Source organism: Crocodylus siamensis, chromosome 2 (genome assembly GCF_052110815.1).
Source record: "Crocodylus siamensis isolate JL-2025a chromosome 2, ASM5211081v1, whole genome shotgun sequence".
In the NCBI taxonomy this organism is placed as follows: Eukaryota; Metazoa; Chordata; order Crocodylia; family Crocodylidae; genus Crocodylus; species Crocodylus siamensis.
Window position 1 is genome coordinate 234,645,664 of NC_143396.1, and position 17,540 is coordinate 234,663,203.

The window sequence follows — 17,540 nt, forward strand, 5'->3', positions numbered from 1 at the left end:
ACTGTCTCTCACCCCGTTCTCATTAAGAAACTGGGGGACTGTGGTGTCAACACCCACACAGTCAATTGGGTCTCCAACTGGCTGGAGGGGTGCACCCAGAGAGTGGTAGTGGATGGGTCATTTTCGGCCTGGAGGGATGTGAGCAGTGGGGTTCCGCAGGGCTTAGTCCTTGGGCCCGCACTGTTCAACATCTTTATCAGTGACTTGGACGAGGGGGTAAAAAGCACCCTGTTCAAATTTGCTGATGACACTAAGATGTGGGGGGATGTTGGCATGCTAGAAGGGAGGAGTAGGCTGCAATCGGACCTAGACAGGGTGCAAGGGTGGGCAGATGAGAATAGGATGGGATTCAACACCGACAAGTGCAAAGTGATGCACCTGGGGAGGAACACCCGGCACCATACCTGCAGGTTGGGGAACTCCATTCTTGTCAGCACAGAGGCAGAAAAGGATCTCGGAGTCATCATTGACTCCAAGATGAACATGGGCTGGCAGTGTGGGGATGCAGTCAGGAAGGCCAACTGTACCTTGTCATGCATCCACAGATGCATCTCAAGCAGATCCAAGGAGGTGATCCTCCCCCTCTATGCAGCACTGGTCAGGCCGCAGCTGGAGTACTGCATCCAGTTCTGGGTGCTGCACTTCAAGAGGGGTGTGAACAACATGGAGAGGGTCCAGAGGAGGGCCACTCGTATGATCAGGGGGCAGCAGGGCAGGCCTTATGAGGAGAGGCTACGGGACCTGAACCTGTTCAGCCTCCAAAAGAAGGCTGAGGGGGGATCTAGTGGCCTGTTAATAAACTAGTCAGGGGGGATCATCAGGTACTGGGGAAGTCCCTGTTCGCCTGTGCACTATCAGGAGTGACCAGGAATAACGGTCACAAGCTGGCATAGGGTAGATTTAGGCTAGATATCAGGAGGCGCTACTTCACGGTCAGGGCGGCTAGGATCTGGAACCAACTTCGAAGAGAAGTGGTGCTGGCTCCTACCCTGGGGGTCTTTAAGAGGAGGCTAGATGTACACCTTGCTGGGGTTGTTTGACCCCAGTACTCTTTCCTGCCATGGCAGGGGGTCAGACTAGATGATCTACTCAGGTCCCTTCCAACCCTAGAAACTATGAAACTATGAAACTATTCCCCTTGTCTGGAGACATCTACCTGGGCAAGCAACCAAAAGCTCCATGCCAAGGTAATTTTGGTACCTGGGTTGTTAAAAAACGGGTTCATCCCTGGTGTACGTGACAGGAAGAAATATTGTGGGTGACAATTTCTTCACAAGTACTGACCTGGCAGAAAGACTGCTACAGCAGGACTTGACCTATGCAGGTACAATTTGGAAAAACAAGGCCAATGTCCGAAACGAAATGCAAGCAAATCAAAGAAGGGAAAACTTTTAATCTATTTTTGCTTTTGATGGGGAGGGAACTATCCCTAATTTTCTATGTTCCAAAGAAGTCCAAAGTTGTGATGTTGCTGTTGAGCATGCACTATGACATGTCAGTGGGTGGAGAGCAAAGAAAGCTGGACATCATCCATGACTACAATAAAAACAAGGTTGGGGTGGTTAACCTTGGCCACTTAAGTCCGTATGACCACCTGCAGATGGAAAATCAATAGGTGACCAATAACACTATTTTTCAGTATGCTGGATGTGGCTGCCATTGCCAGCCTTATCATTTGGCTAGGCCACAATGCAAACTGGAAGCAAAGATCACATTTAAGAAGACAGTATTTTTTTTTGCAGGAGCTTGGAGAACAGTTGATCAACAGACAAATAAAACGAAGAACAATGGATAGACATAATCTGTCTAAGTCCCATCAAGTCTGGTATGACTGCTGTAAATTACAAATTGCCACAATGCACCCCAGTAGAACCTTCTGCAAGCGTGAGTGGATATTGTGTTTTTTGTCCAAGGATAGATGAGTGCAAAACCTGGAAATAATGCAAGGATTGTAAGTGATTTGCTTGTGTGCACCACAGTATACTACTGTGGCTTCGTGAGGAATGCAATATTTAGTTAAAACAGTTAGGAAATGTTTTTGGAAGTACTTGTTAGTTTGAAGAGAGTACAAACTGCAGACTTAGCAAATTTTTCATTTGTGCTTTCAAACTCTAAAAAAAGTTTAAATTTTGTTCATAGTTCTAGTTAAATAATATTTGGGGTTCAAGTCATCATAAATACTCTTTCAAACAATCTGTATGTTTAATAAATAGTTTTTGGTATATTTATACTGTTGCCACTGGTTCCATTTTGTTCATGTGGGTGGGGTAACAAGCTACCCCATGATGCCAACAACGTTGAATTGCAGGGCAACAAGTTACTCCATGAGAACAACAGTTACAGTTTCATGAGAATGGGTGAGGGTTAATTTTATCACAGATACTTCATTCATTCTTTAGTGCTGCTTTTATGCAGCTTTCACCAGTTCACCACACATACCTATCACCTCATTGGAATACTCCATTAAAATTTACCTTTTACTGGCCAGTCTCCTCAGCAGTTTCCAGTTTGTCTACTCATTTTTCAGGTCTCTCTCCCTTTTTTTGCTGCACCTACCCCTGTGTGACCCCGAAACAATCTGTTTTGGGTTCATTAGTTGTTAGTATATTTGCTAGTGACTTGTGTGACTGAATATATAGTACACTTTTAAAATCTGCCAAACCAAATTGGGAGAGACTGGAAGCACTGTGGAGGACAGGATTGGAATTCAAAATTATCTTGATAAATTATACAAATGTTCTGAAATCAGTGAAGAAAAGTGCAAATTTCTACACTAAGGAAGGAGACGTCATAAGTACAGTTAAAGATGGGAATTAATTAGATAGGCAGCAATACTTCAAAAAAGGATCAGGGAATTATAGCAGACTATAAATTAAATATGAGTCAACAGTGTCATGCCATTGAAAAAAGTGCAAATATTCTTGTATGTAGTGACAGGATTTTTTTATGTGCAAGTCTGGGCAGGTAATTTTTCTGCTCTACTCAGATCTGGTGAAGTCTCAACTGAAATAGTATCCAAAAATGGACACAGTACTCTACATGAAAGAAGTAGACAGATTGGAGAGAGTCCAGAGGTCAGCCACAAAAATGATGTACGTATTAGATAACATGACCTCGGAAGAAAAACTGAAGGAATTCAGTTTGTTTAGTCTAGAAAAGAAAAGGCTTGAGAGAGATGGAGGGGGCATAACAGAACTTCCACTATGTAAAAGTTTGCCTGTAAAAGGGATTGTGATTAGTAGTTCTTCAGGTCCCCTAGGGCCAGGAAAAGAATGTTTTTTTCTTAAATTGCAGTAAGAAAAATACCTTAGGGTAGATTTTAGGGAAAATATTATAATTATCAGGCTGGTTTAGCACTGGCACTTGCCTAGACAAGCAGTGGCATTTGCTTTTGGAAGCTTTTTTTTTTAAGAACAGGTTATATTAACATCTGTTGGGGATATTCTAGGGACAAGTATGCTGGCTCAGAGTGCATGGTTTAACAAGACGAATGCTAAACATCTATGAACTCTAAACATCTATTCCAGTCTTATATTTCTATGATTTTTTTTTTCCCTTGGATATCCTGCTTTATCCAGTGCACTGTGGATAAGGCAGCTATTAACTCCATTTGGCACCAGTAGTAAGCTCTTATCCTCTGTAGACCAGACAAGATATAGGAAACTGAAGTGGAGAGTTAAGCATGCAGGAACATGCTCATTTTTAGAACCCAGAAGCTGAAGAACCTAAATTTTTCCGATTCTTATTAAGAGTCCATGTAGTTAAGCAGATGGGACTTGGATCTACTATATTAGAGACTTGTGGTAAAAACTTAGCTCTGCTGTCACTGACAGAATTTCCATTGAATTACCTTGGATTTTGTTACCAGTTTCCCAAGTTTCCACAAGCCATTTGGTGAGCAAGGAAGCTTTTAATTGATTGTTTTTTGGGTTTTTTTGCAGAGCAATAAGTTTATAAACAGTATATGTTAGCCTGAAATAACCATTCCTGATGTGATTTAATTCTGCACAGCACACAAGTCTAAATTCTAATGTGGATGCAATTCCTACTGGAGAAGATCTAGACAAAGGGTATGAAGGCCTATCTTCATTGAAATCGGTGTTTAAAACCTCCATTGACTTCAGTGGGACCTGAATTTCACCCATTGTACCAGAACAAATGGAATACTGTATAAATGATATATGGAATGATATGAATATGGAAGGAATATATAGCTGCAGTTTCTAAATCATCTGTTTTTGCTTTAAAATAGTGGAAGTCATTTAAGAAATTTAAATCCAAATTGTTCTCATAACTGGGGGGGAAGAAGCTGCTGTGGCTCTAATGCTGGTCCTGAGCCCAAGCAGTACTCATCCCATCCCCCAGTGCTACTGTCCAATGTGAGTCCAGTCCCATTGCATCTGGAGACATGTAGAACAGAGTAGCTCTGTCTCAGCCTGGGTCAACTCAGCTTGGCCACACAGTGCCAGTGGCAGCAGCTGCAGTGTCATGTATGGAAGGTATGGAAGGTAGGCACAGGGGGAACAAGTAATGGCAGAGCAAGGGGTAGAGGTCAGGCTGCCTACCTCCCCCCCACCCCGCCACCATCTGCTTCCTAGGCTGCTGCTGCTTTTCCTGTTGCTGTTTACTGTAGCAGAGAGAGGTGATGAATTTAAGATGACCCTCCAATAGTTAGAATTTGTACATGGAAAATTATAACATGTATAGATTTTCTATATATAGAATCCAATTATAGAAGGGTTGTCTTGGATTCCAAGTTGTCTTGGATTAGGTTAAATACTAGGGCTGCACGAAGCTTCAGGTGCTGATTCGATTCAGGGGAGATTCAGCCTGATTCAGCGGCTGAATCTCTGAATCGGGATCAAATTGGGAGACCAGTAAAAAGTTCTGAATCAATCTGAAGCCTCTGAATCTGTTCAGAAAAAGATTCAGAAGAGATTTGGCAGTTCAGGCAATCCCTGCAGCTGGACCCGTACTCTGTGCTGGTAAGTAGGGGGTGGGGTGGGGGCAGGAGGAGGAGGGGATCATGGGGGGACCCCTACCAGACCCCAACCCCTGCCCATTCTTCCAGCCCCATCAATGGCTGCCCCGCCCAACCCCAGTATCCCAGCGCTTCAAAGAAAACAACAAAACCCTGCAATCTCAGGCTTCTTCCAGGCAGCAGGGTGATCTCTGCTGCCCCCCACAACCCTGCGCTGCATGGGGGGCCTCTGCCACGAATCCCCATCTCCTGCCTGCTCTCCCAACCAGGGCTGCTCTGCCCAGCCCCAGCGTTTTAAAAAAAAAGAAAAGCCCCACACTCACCAGATGTTGCAGCAGCTGTTGGGGTTTCTAGGGGCTCATGGCAGAGCCCCCACCATGCAGCACAGGGCAGTGGGGGGCAGCTGGGATTGCCCCTCCCACCTGGAAGTTGCCAGTGAGTGTATAGCATTTTTTTTTTTTTTTTTTTTTTAGGTGCTGGTACATTGGGACCAGGCAGGGCAGCCATTGATGGATCTGGGAGAGCGGGTGGAGAAAGAGGGCTCATGGCAAAGCACCCCCACATGCAGTGTGGGGCATTGGAGGGCAGCGGGGATTCCCCCCTCTGCCTGGCAAGAGCCGGTGAGTGTGGGGCTTTTTTTTGTTTTTTGTTTTTAAGTGCCAGGATGCTGGGGCCAAGTGGGGCAGCCATTGATGGGGCTGGGAGAGCAGGCGGGAGATGGGGCCTGTTTGATTTGGAGAGTTAGCTGATTTTGCAGTGGCTGAATTTCCAAATCAGATTTGACTGAATTGATTTAGGACAGTGATTCAAATCACCAAATCAAATCACTGTCCCCCGAATCGGCCAAATCCGAATCCAAAGTGAATACTAGCTGCTTCGCACAGGCCTAGTAAATATGGTAGCTGCTTCCCCTTGGTTCCTACATAGTGTTCTGGAGTCATGTAAATTTCTCTGTTGACTGCATGGGGATTTTACACACTAACCCTGTTGATTTAGGCTCACTCTCCTGGCATAAGACATTTCATTTTTGGGTGTTGCAGTGTCTAAGTAGAGGAGCTTATGTGAGAGATTTGTATCTGGCCCATAGCCTCAAGTTATATTCAATAAGTCTAAGTGTTCTTTCCTTCTGAGAACTGTATTTGATAGTACTTTCAAAGTAAATCCAACCCCCCTGCTTCTCCCCCCCAATTTCCCCTTGTGGATTTGGAACAATGCTTGTTAAATTACCACTGGTTTGTAGAGAGATCTGCTTCCAGACACTTCTAGTTATATTTGCAGAATATATGACTTATGCTGTGACTGTTTCTGAAATCTTTGACAACTGCTTTAAATTAGCTTATAGTAACACAGTTTGGCTGTCACAGATAAGCATACTTTATTCATCTCTTTTGCAGTGTGTCCAGCTGGATCCAGGATGCCTTTTCATGACTAACAGTCTTTTTACTTGGAAATGTTTCTCATCACTTTATTTCACTCTGAAGCATTTCTTTATTCTTATGCCAGCTTAATTATTTTTGGGAGTGCCTTTCTCTTAATTTGACTTATCGTATTCTTTAAAGACTTTTAAAAAATTGGTCAAGCTTGAAACAGGAATGGGAGTAGGCAAAAGGAAAATAAAATGCAGTACACCTAGTGGGTGGGTACGTGGGTGAGACTAAGTACTCTGATTTTTATTGACCAAAGATGCACGAAAGCAGCTAATTAGCACTTGTCTTTTCCCAAATTCAGTTCTACTTCTTGGAAGGAGTGGAATATGAGGAAAGTGAGAATGGGTTTAACTGTCAGGTTAGGACAGAGGATGAAAAATTCAGTGTAGTGACTGTAGCCTGAAGAATTAGAAAATCACCCAAGAATAAAACATAAGGATTGGTAATCAAGGAAAGGGTTCAGTACTTTTGGTGTAACTCAGTCAAACTAAACTCTTGGCTCTCCATTTATCTTTGTTAGAAAAATTGTCACAGTAATAAGCTACAATAAATACATTGATTTTTCAATGTATTTTCCAAGTAATTTTTCAAAAGAGCACTATTCTATCTCTAAGGCATGCAAGTAGAATCCTGTGGATCCTGCTTAAGTTCTGAAGACCCATTCACCTTAGCTTTAAAACTGAGTTGCAAAGAAGCAATGAAAAGGAAGAGGCAGAGGACCCACCCAACTTTTAGTATTAACAGTTTTTCAGGGATTCAGGTAAGTTAAAATCAATTATAGTTAGGTGCCTAAATTATTGGGAAAGAATTTTGCCCTCAAACTGATTAAGGAATCTTTTGTCAGTTTGTATTTCTAGCCCCTACAGGATCATAACAGATTGGATGAACTGGTGGCTATATTATGAGGAATGGGTATAGGTTAGAGGACAGTTATTAATAGATCAGTTGAATTAGTTATTGAAGTCTCTTTGTGTTGCAAGAAAATTAAAGAGCACAAACACATTTCACCAAGTCTCTCTTAAATTGGAGTCTTGCTTGAATAAGGAGTGAACAATTTGGTAAATATTTTTTTTCAGATGAATTTTTCTCTTCTTCCCTGTTATTCAAACTTATTATTGTTTGGTGGTAGTTCTCTCTCCCTCTCTCCCTCCCTCCCTTTCGTTTTATATAGGGTAACCCTATTTCCCAAGTTTTAAAATGGGATAGCCTGAAAAATGTTATTTTTGGCAGGGGGGTTACCTAAGTGCTTCATTTTCAAAGGTCCTTGGTATCCTGCACACACTTTTTCTGCCCTGCTCTTGGGCATGCTCCACTGTCTCTGGGCTCCTGTCTCTGGCCTCTGCTCCCCACCCCATGCTCTCTAGAACACTCAGCTAAGCGCTGTGGGATGCTGGAAGACTGTCTACTTTGTATCATGTCTATCAGTGGAGACTGCCACCACTGCATTCGGTTGTGGAGGTTTCTGAAAACGGGATAAAAACATTCACTTCAACAAATTAGTGGGATGCCTAGGATAGATGTTTAAAAAGGGATTGTCCCAGTGAAAATGGGATGTATGATCAACCAACTTTTATATATAGGCTTTTGTCAAATATTTAGTTTCTCCTGCACAGCTATTCTAAAATCTATACTTTCTGTTTAATCTCTAAAGCTAAACCCCTCTCTAGGGCTTTATTCATTCCCAATTCAGCCTATTTTGCATTGTTTTCTCTTGTTTCCACCTTGTACTTCTGTATTTACTCAAAACATTGTGAAGGAAATGATGAAAGCACTGAAAACATCGTTCAAAACATTACTCCTTTTCTCTTCATTTGACTACATTGCACCTGTCTCTTGCCCTCCACCACCAGCCTTTTTAATTGTTTCCATTGGCTTTGCCTTCTTTTCAGTGTAGTAAAATAGTTAAAAGCTCAACAAACTCTGTTTCTCTGCTGCAAATTACCTGACCATAAGACGCACCCCTCCTGGAGCCTCAGTCTCCGCGGCAGCGAGTCCCTCCTTCGGACTCCTGCCCCGTCTGTTCCGGCCGGCCATTTTTATTGCCGGCTCCCGGCCACCGGCACGGGCGCCGGCTTCCAGTGTAAACAAGCGGCGGATGTCCCGCTCGGGCTCCGCCGCCTCCGCGGGCAAGCTCCGCGTCTCCCCGGGACACGGCATAAACAAGCGGCGGGTGTCCCGCTCGGGCTCCGCCGACTCCGCGGGCAAGCTCCGCCCCGTCTCCCTGGGACACACACCTTTGGACCATAAGACGCACCCTCGTTTTCCCCCCACTTTTGGGGGGAAAAAAGTGCGTCTTATGGTCCGAAAAATACGGTAAATGGGTTGTAAACCACTTGGACTTTAACAAGCTAGCAAGTGGCAGTAAGCCCCTTCTGCCCTTGAACCTAAACATTGCTAAGTATTTTTTTATGAAAACAGATTTCATGATACAGGTTTTCACACTTTAAAGCAGTGATTCTCAGCCAGAGTGCCCCAGTACACTGGAGTGCCCTGAAATTCTCTCAAGGGTGCTAAAGGGTGCTGTACAGTGTTGTCACTGGTAGGTGTACAAACATGAGTCATAAGATAGACCCAGAGAGTTCAAATAAGAACTTGTAGTGCTAAAAATATTGAGACTTGTAGTAGTCTTTCTGAGATCTTTGTAGCAGAAGAATTATTCTGCTCTATTATTCTTCAGGAAGTTAAAAAACAGTGAAAATTAAGAGCTGGGATTTTCTGAGGGGTACATTGAGTCTAATGAGGGGTGCCTTGCATCTGAAAAGGCAGAGAACCACTGATTTAGAGGAATGAGTAATATAGTCTAATAGAGCACTTGAAAGAGGGAGGTTAGAAGGTGCAGCTTATATCTACATTGCCAAGTCCTTACTCGAGTAGTTCTGCTGAGGGTACTGTGACTGCTCGTGTGTGTAAGCATTCATCAATACAAGAAGGCCAGCACGAGTTCTCTTTCCGTGTCATTTTTACTCAAGTTTATGGGCTTGGTTAACATCAACAGGAAGAACCCAAGCTGTGGGTCTTCAGTAGAAGAAAAGCTGCTTGAGTAGGAATCATAAGTCACCTGGAATGCCTACTCTGCTGCTAATTAAGGCATGTAGCTTTTAAGTCCGGTGACTATTAGCCTTACAATATACAGCATTTTGTGGATAATAAAGAAATATGTCCTAAATATGCAGCTTTGACTTAAACTTATATTGTATTTTAGTAATTTATACAGCTCTTTAGTTTCCTGTTAACATTTGGGAAGTCGCAGCATCATTTTTTGATGATTCACATTTTTTGATGATTCACATTTGTAAAATATTCATTTACTTTGAAGAGCAAAATCTGAATGAAGGTATAAGAGTAAATGAGGACATCCAGCATTAACAAAATAAAAAGTTTCCTTTTTAGTGTTGCCTATCCTAGCCATCTTATAGTAGATGCCTGTCTTATTTTGGATTTTTCCCCCTTTTGTTTATGAGGCGGAGGAAACTAGCATAAGGAATATGTGATTCTATATCTACATATGAAATTTATTATAAATACATTTATAATAATAAATAGATTTATAGATTCATAGATGCTAGGGTCAGAAGAGACCTCAACAGATCATCGAGTCTGACCCCCTGCCTAGGCAGGAAAGAGTGCTGGCATTTTATAAATATGTATAAAATACATACACATACTTATATACTTTTAACCATGTATATGCATATTGTATTACATATTCATTTTGCTAGTGTCTTCTGTCCAGTAAAGATGATCTTTCTATCTTCTGCGTTTTGGAGCATGGTATTTGCACTATCTCCAAAAAATGGCTCTCAGGTCCTTTTCAGTGCAAAACAAAAGTAAACTCTGAGAACTCATATAAATGTACTGTAGTAAATTGGGCACAGAACAGTATGGTAGAAGCTATGGATTTTGTTAATGTTTCTGCTACTGACTACATGTTGTTTAGCCTGCATGGACCCTATTTTGTTAATCTATAAATGAGGATGTAATATTTATCCAGCTTACAGAGAAGTAATTGTAAACATATTTGAGATCTTTGAGTGAAAAGTTATAAGCATAGAGTAGTATTTAAAACATAGCCATATTGAAAATGAGGATGCAAATATACTTCTGCTGAAAACTTCTTTGAATAAACTAATTTTTAGGATATGGACTGTTAGGCATCAAATGTTGAATGGCTAATGTTAAAGGAATTTTTATGGAATCTCTTTTTTCAACCCAGTTATTTAAGTTTTATATTAAATTCCTTAGAAAGCAAGGTAGAAATCTTTTAAATAACCACTCAGCCATGTTTCAGCCTTCTCTCAATGTTTTTTGAATCAGCAGAGGTTAAAATATTGTAATTTTTAGATAGTGTAAGAGTGATGTTGTAACCATGATAGTCCAGAAATTGTGTGTGTGCAGGATTTATTAAGATAATATATATTTTTTTGGACCAACTCTGTAGTTGGGATGAAGTTAGACAAGCTTCTGAATGCAAGACATTTCTCATTGTGTCTCTGATCATATGAACCAGGCACAACATAGATAAACTTCAGAAAATGCACTTAATTTTCAGGGTTTTTGGTTGTCGCCGTGTCAGTCTAAGGACATAGGCAGGCAAGGTTCTTTGAGTAGATGTGATATCTTTTGTTAGACCAACTAAGTATTTGGAAAAAAAATGTGGCAAGCTTTTGAGCGCAGTCACCCTTCGTCAGGCATGGGGAGTCTCTGATGTTCTGAGATTCCCAGAAATGAAAGAAGCTAAGAGGGTGGCAGGATGTCAGTGAAAATGTAAATAGGTAGAATTAAAAAGACAAAAGGTGAAGCAGAGGGAGAGGGAGGGAAGGGGAAGGGGAAGGGGGAGGGAGAAGAGAGCAGGGGGAAAAAAGACTAAAGAGAGGCAGTGCAGTAATAGAGTACAAGGTAGAAAAGAGACTGTCATGCAGGTACCTGGTGAATCAGATATCAGGCAGGTTGTAATGTGTCATAAAACCAATGTCTGTATTGAATCCATGATTTTTTGTATCCAGTAGATTTAGGAAGTGAAGTTCATAGCCTCATCTATGGAAGGTGCTGGGTAGGTTCCCTTTGAGGAGCTGGGTAGGTTCCCTATGACCCAAACGACATCGACAAATGGATCTAGACTATGCCAGGACAAGGAATGCAAAACCTGCCAACATATCTCCACCACCCCCACTATAACTACATCCCACAACAGAATCATCGCCATTCCTGGAACTTATCGCTGCACCTCCAGAAATGTTATATATATCATGCAGTGCACCAAATGCCCTGAGGGAAGAGGAATTGTACTGGTTGGGGGGGGGAAGGGTGGTGGAGGTGGTGGTGATGGGAGGATAATAGAATTCGTTATTACTTAGAACATTATTTTTAATTCCAAGCACTGGAAAAAAAAGTCGGGAATTGGGTCCCAAAAATCCATGAGATTTGACTTTAAAGTCATTTAAATAAATTTGATGTCCTTTCTCTTTGAATTCTTGGATTTGAGCATATACATTTAACATTTTCTAACTTCTGTCTACAGCTCTGGAAACAAGCTTACTTAAAATGAAGATTAAAAAAACCTTGTTTAATAAGCTTATACCAGAATCTGGGGCTTTATGAAAAACAATGAATGTTACAAGCATTTGTTATACTGCTGTTATATGGACCTTAATAGAGATAAACAACATGTAGGTGAGGCTAAGTTGGGATAAACAGACACAGATGTAAAGTAAGAGGACTTGGTAAGGAAGTTGACTAGAATGCATAAGTGTAGTTAGGAGTGTGTAGGTGTCTCCAGCTTCATCCAAATTTGTTTGAATCGCATTCAAAAGCAAAGCCTCAGATCTTACCTAAAGCTTTTTCCATTAAATCATATTTGATACATTTACCTTACAAATATCTTTACAGAAAATGTTAAATTTTGATTTAAGGTTTTGTGTCCAGAATTTGATTCATTGTGTATCAAATGTGTGTGCAGCTGGGTGGTTCTGCTGCAATGCACAATTCCTCAGAGTTTATTACATGTAGGCTTATGGCATGGGCACTAAAATTGCCTTAACTGGAGACTTCTTTTTGCTTTTTATTCATGACATATATTTTAGTTCTACAAACATTTTGGAATGGTAGATTATTTTAATAGACTTTTAACCTAATGTAGCACTTGATTTGTCACTCTTTAATTATCAGTTATTTTCAAAAGCCAACTCTATAAACCTTTTGTTTCAGACTAAAACTCAGTAAAAATGTCAGTAGTGGAGGAGACTTACTCGTATGCAGTTAAATCAGCTGAATGACTTGTTTGTTTGTTCTTTTTCTCCGAATAAAGGGTAAAGTATGTATTAGTCATTGCATGTCTTTTTGCTTACCTCCTAGAAATGTGGAGAGTTTTATTTGGCTGGGTTCAGAGGTCAAAAAATTCCCAGGAGGGCACACTTTCCAAACAAAATGCGCTGCTTGTTTTTGTTATTATAGATTACGTTTGTGATAGTTGTTAGAGCCCTGCTTGGAAATATGGACTACATTTTGCTAATCGTTTTGCTAAAGTTAAATAGAAAATTTGTACTTTATTTCCATTTAACTCTTTGGTATATGACAAGAGGAAACATTTGGAATGGAAAAGGTAGAACTCATAAGAAAAATCTGAAACAAGCATCTGGTAGACAGTAATTTTAATTCAGTGTTCAGTATTTGCCTAAGCATTGTCAGCTGGCAGGAGTTGTTAGGCATTAGAGCAGAGGAGAATGTTTAAAGAGTGGTTTGGAGAAGGATAAAGTGGCAAAATGAAATATAACTTAGGATGCAGAGTATTTCCTCTCAAGTCAATAGAACTATTTATGTGAAAAAAGTAAAGCACAGTGTATGTTGGACCCAGGGTCAATGATAGTAATTCCCTCCTTACTGCCCCTCAGCAACCCGCTCTGTTCAGGAAAACATAAAGGGGGAGAAAAAGGAATTTGAAGACAATAATTTTTGGTTTAAGTGGTTTCTGTCAGCATTACCTTTTAAAAGTTGCCCTGGTAATTAGAGAAAACCTTTTCCAATAGTATTATATGCACTTTGAGTTCTTTGTTAAAGTCGATCTGAATTCTTTATTGACATCTAAGTTCATGTGAAAATATCCACCTGCTAGCCCTGTGCCAAGAAATTCCAAATGAAATACCATAGGAAAAATAATGGAAAAGACAGTTCATCATTTAGTGATGTCTCATTAACACTAATTATATGTTCTCATATATACATATATATTTGTAATGTACACTTATTTTTCTAAACACATTATAACCATAGCTTTATTATTATAACCATCATTCTAATATTATAAAAGCCTAAGTCTGTCTGTCTATCTGTTTGTTAGACTTTATTTGCAGTCTGATTGGCTGACAAACAGCCAATCAGAGTGCAAAGAAGCATTCTGACAGAAGGCAGCCCGCCGCCATGATGGCGGGGATGCAGTGGAGGGAATGGGGGGGGCAAGGTCACCTGGTTTTGCTCCCCCCACCCTGCTCCCTGGAGGTAGTGGCAACAGAGTGGATGGAAGGGGGGAGCGAGGCCATCAGGGCTGGCCTTGCCCCCTCCCCCACCTTTCTCCCTGCAGGTAACGTGGGGGGGGAGCAGGAGTGGGCCCAAGTGAGGGAAAAGCCTGCTTGCAATGGCAGGTGGAACAGCAGGCCTAGCCCAATATGGCAGCGGCTGGGGGAGGGAAGGAACAGGCCGCCTCCTTCCCCCCTTGAGCCTGGGTCCACTTCTCCTCCACTCCCCTCCCCCGCATCAGTCCCAAGCCCACTCCTCTTGTCCCCAAGTGGGCCCAACGCGGCGGGGGAGCAGTTGCACCGTAGTGTCAGTTGTGACGGTGGGGGCAGGGAAGGACTGGGCCTGGGCACAATGTGGGGGAGCGAGCCATAGCTGGGGGAAAAGCTGGTTTGCAGCGGCAGTGTGGGCGGGACCAGCTCAACACAGCAGCTGTGGGGGGAGGGGAGGAGTGAGATTTGTTCCCCCATCAAGCCTGAGCCCACTCCTTCCCCACCCCCGCTCTCCCGTGTCATCCCTGAGCCTGCTCCTCCCATCCCTGTGCTGCTGCTGGGTCAGTCTGGGCCTGCTGCTCCCCCCCTGCCAGGTTGGACTGGCTTTCCCCCACCTGTGGACGGTAGCATGGGGCGTGGCGGCACTCCCACCCATCCAGGGGGCGGTATAGCAGCACTCCATCCCAGCCCCCTCCCCGCCCCCCTACTTGTCATTCTTGATGGGCAGTTGGTTAGTTTTATTATAAATATAAACTTGAATGATAACCACAGAACAGATTCTGCCATGAGTTTCAGATTGGAATGTTTCCCCTTCAAGTTGGGGGAGGGCTTCTTCCCTTGGGTTCTGTCAAAGCTCAGAGGTGACCATTACATAAAAGTTGACAAGAAATTGAAGAGACGGGAAATGTTCTGCTCAAGAAGCTAGTTTTAAAATTGTGTTTTAAATGCAAAAGGAGCTATAACTTGTAAAACAAATTAAATAAACTGCCTCAGGCTTTTCTTTTTCACTTTAATTGACTCTTTTGCTTATATTTCAATCTCTGGAGAAGAAAGCTCTAATTAGTTACCAATAAATGCTGTGCTAAAATCTTATATTTGAGCTCTATATTGATATCAAACTCTGTCTTAATACAGAATTCCTATATAGTGTGTATATATACCATATCCGTTTGAATGTAAGGTGTACTTTTTAAAACAAATGCTAAATGGTCTGCATCTCAAATGTGAGTAAAAAAAGAAGTTAAAAGTTCTTATGTACTTAACTTTGGATGCAGACAGAAGTGACATTTTTTGCACAATCTGGCTCCTGAAAGATAGCTATGATCAAACACATGTGCATGACTACAAAGTGTTTCTAAAATGACCGGTCATGCAAAAAAATTAATCCTGATCTATCAGGTAACATTTTAAGGTGCTCTGCTTCGGAGCACACCATAGGGAACTTGTCTTACCTCGAGGGTTAATTTTTCATGCAGGGGTGGGGCTGTCAGTGGAGGAGGAGGGAAGGGAGCAGCAGCAGCAGTTGCTGGGCTGCTATACCTGGCTTGAGTTGGAGGGTGGGCTGGGAAGTCAAAAGTGGCTAGATGTAATATTGCATGGTGGGAGGCACACCAGTTTTTGTAGCTTGTGGCTCTCATGTGTGCCATTGGCTGCATAAATTGATGTGTCTTTAACTGTGCTACCCCAATAAGCCTCTTTTGAGCTATTACTCTGAGGCTTTCTGCACTTAGTCAATTGAGAAATTAGTTGCATGTTATACAAAGTATTATGGTTTAAAGCCCAGAGCTCACTTACCTGTCATATACATAATGGTTAGAAAAATATTTGTTTTTAAATTGTCACAACTTTGAAAAGTGAAGCTGAGAATTTTTGTAGAAATCTAGAAAACTCTTTCCTTCCAGTGAGATACACTACTTGGTTTCCTTGCTTAAGAGTGTATGTCAACCAGGAATGCTTCAGTTGCTTCTGAAAATAAGAGTGATTGATTAAACTGGGATTTTATTTAAATGGTTGGGCATGCTTTTTGGGTTAAAGGTAATTAGACTTTGGCAAGTTTTATTCTCTGCTATTTCTTGGACTACTCTATGACTTGGATTCTTGCACTGGCTCCTTGGTTACCAAAGCCAAGCTCTTATTATGTCATTCATATGCCACTTTGCAGGTTTGCCAACATTTAGCATTCCAAGTGGGTTAAGTTCTACACTATTCATAGTTGCATTGGGTAGTACTATGCTCCTTGAATGATTTCAGTAAGCTCACTCAGGCAGCAAGATAATCCTCATTGTGAATAAGACCATCCAAATCTGGTTCTTAGCTACTGAATATTTTAAAATTGTAGAGCTCTGGCCAGTAATATATAGTGATTGCAGTTTAGCTGCATGTGCCTTATTGTGGGTCTGGGATTGAGTAGGGTTTTGCCATTTACATCCCCATGTGGTCCATTGTGCAAAGGAAGTCCACAAGTTTTGTGGGTGACAGAATTGTCACAGGTATGAGTTTTCAAAAGTGACTTAATTCTTTTCCTCCTTAAGTCAGTGGCAGTTAACTCAGTGTTGAGCAATTTTGAAAAATACTGCCATCACTGTTAAATATTTTTGTGTATTTTAACAGAATTTTAGAATAGAAATTTTGAATATGAGCACTTATTTTCCTTTTCCAATCTGAACAGTTACCAAGTATTTTTTGTTGCATTGATCCTATCCAAAGATTAAATACTGTATGTAAACATATGAGTAACACAAAATTTACATTGGCCAAAAGGTAAAATTAACAAATAATGTCTAAATAGAAATGTTTCCAGTTCTGTAGAAGTCAACTTAGCTCTTTTTCTAAAGTCTTGTACTTTAACGTAGTTTAATTCTGGCCATTTCTGTTTTTGTCAGGAATCTCTGGCTTATGCAAATAGAAATCTGGAAGCAGCCCCAGGTGAGAAGGTTCTACGAGACACTAAGGAACAACGTGATCAACAAATCCGGCTGAAAGAGATAGATCAACAGTTAAAAAACCTGCTGGGAAATCTTGTAAGTCTTTCTTAAGTTTGAAATCTCTGCTGGAGTGTATAATTTCATATACTTCTGAAATGAAATCTAAAAGAAGGAATATATGATATATACATAGAGAAAATCATGTATACTTAGTTTTTCTTGTTTTGTAAGAGTCCCAATCTCTTGCTGTTACCTGTAGATGGACTATTTCTCAAATAGGTAAGATATCTTGCAATGGCAGGGACCTTTTTCAAGAATAACCACTATGCATACATTAGAATAGTTTTAGAATTCAGTTTTGCCTCATGTATGGTCTTAAAAGAATAATGTGGTGTACACCAAGAATGCACAGTCTGATTTGATTTTGCTTAACCCAAATAATATATATATATATTGAAACTGTTGAGAGCTGTTCATCTCACTCTGTACGGTGCCTGAAAACCAAGGCAGTAAGAGCAAGTGAAATGTTAAGTTTGTAAAATGTGAATTGCAAATCCCTAATGTTGTAGAATAAACTGCATAACTTCTCTTCCTTAACAATAATCTTTATTTTGGAGAAAAAGAATATAGAGGAAAATACACCTGAAATTTAAGACCATCTTGCTGTTAATCTGAAAAGCAGCAAATATACTGTATTTATGCCTAAAGC

General features: G+C 41.2%; 1 protein-coding gene across 4 annotated transcripts in view; it reads left to right on the top strand.

Moving 5' to 3' along the window:
* The window catches only part of FSIP1 (fibrous sheath interacting protein 1), a 176,569-nt gene that overhangs the window by 63,220 nt on the left and 95,809 nt on the right, over window positions 1-17,540 (top strand). For 3 of the 4 annotated variants that reach the window (XM_090033469.1, XM_090033471.1, XM_090033470.1), the window contains 2 exons: window positions 5,455-5,601; window positions 16,790-16,927. In XM_090033469.1, coding sequence (XP_089889595.1) covers window positions 5,455-5,601; window positions 16,790-16,927 — 285 coding nt within the window. The remainder of the gene's footprint in view (window positions 1-5,454; window positions 5,602-16,789; window positions 16,928-17,540) is intronic. The other variant, XM_090033472.1, reaches the window with a different exon arrangement.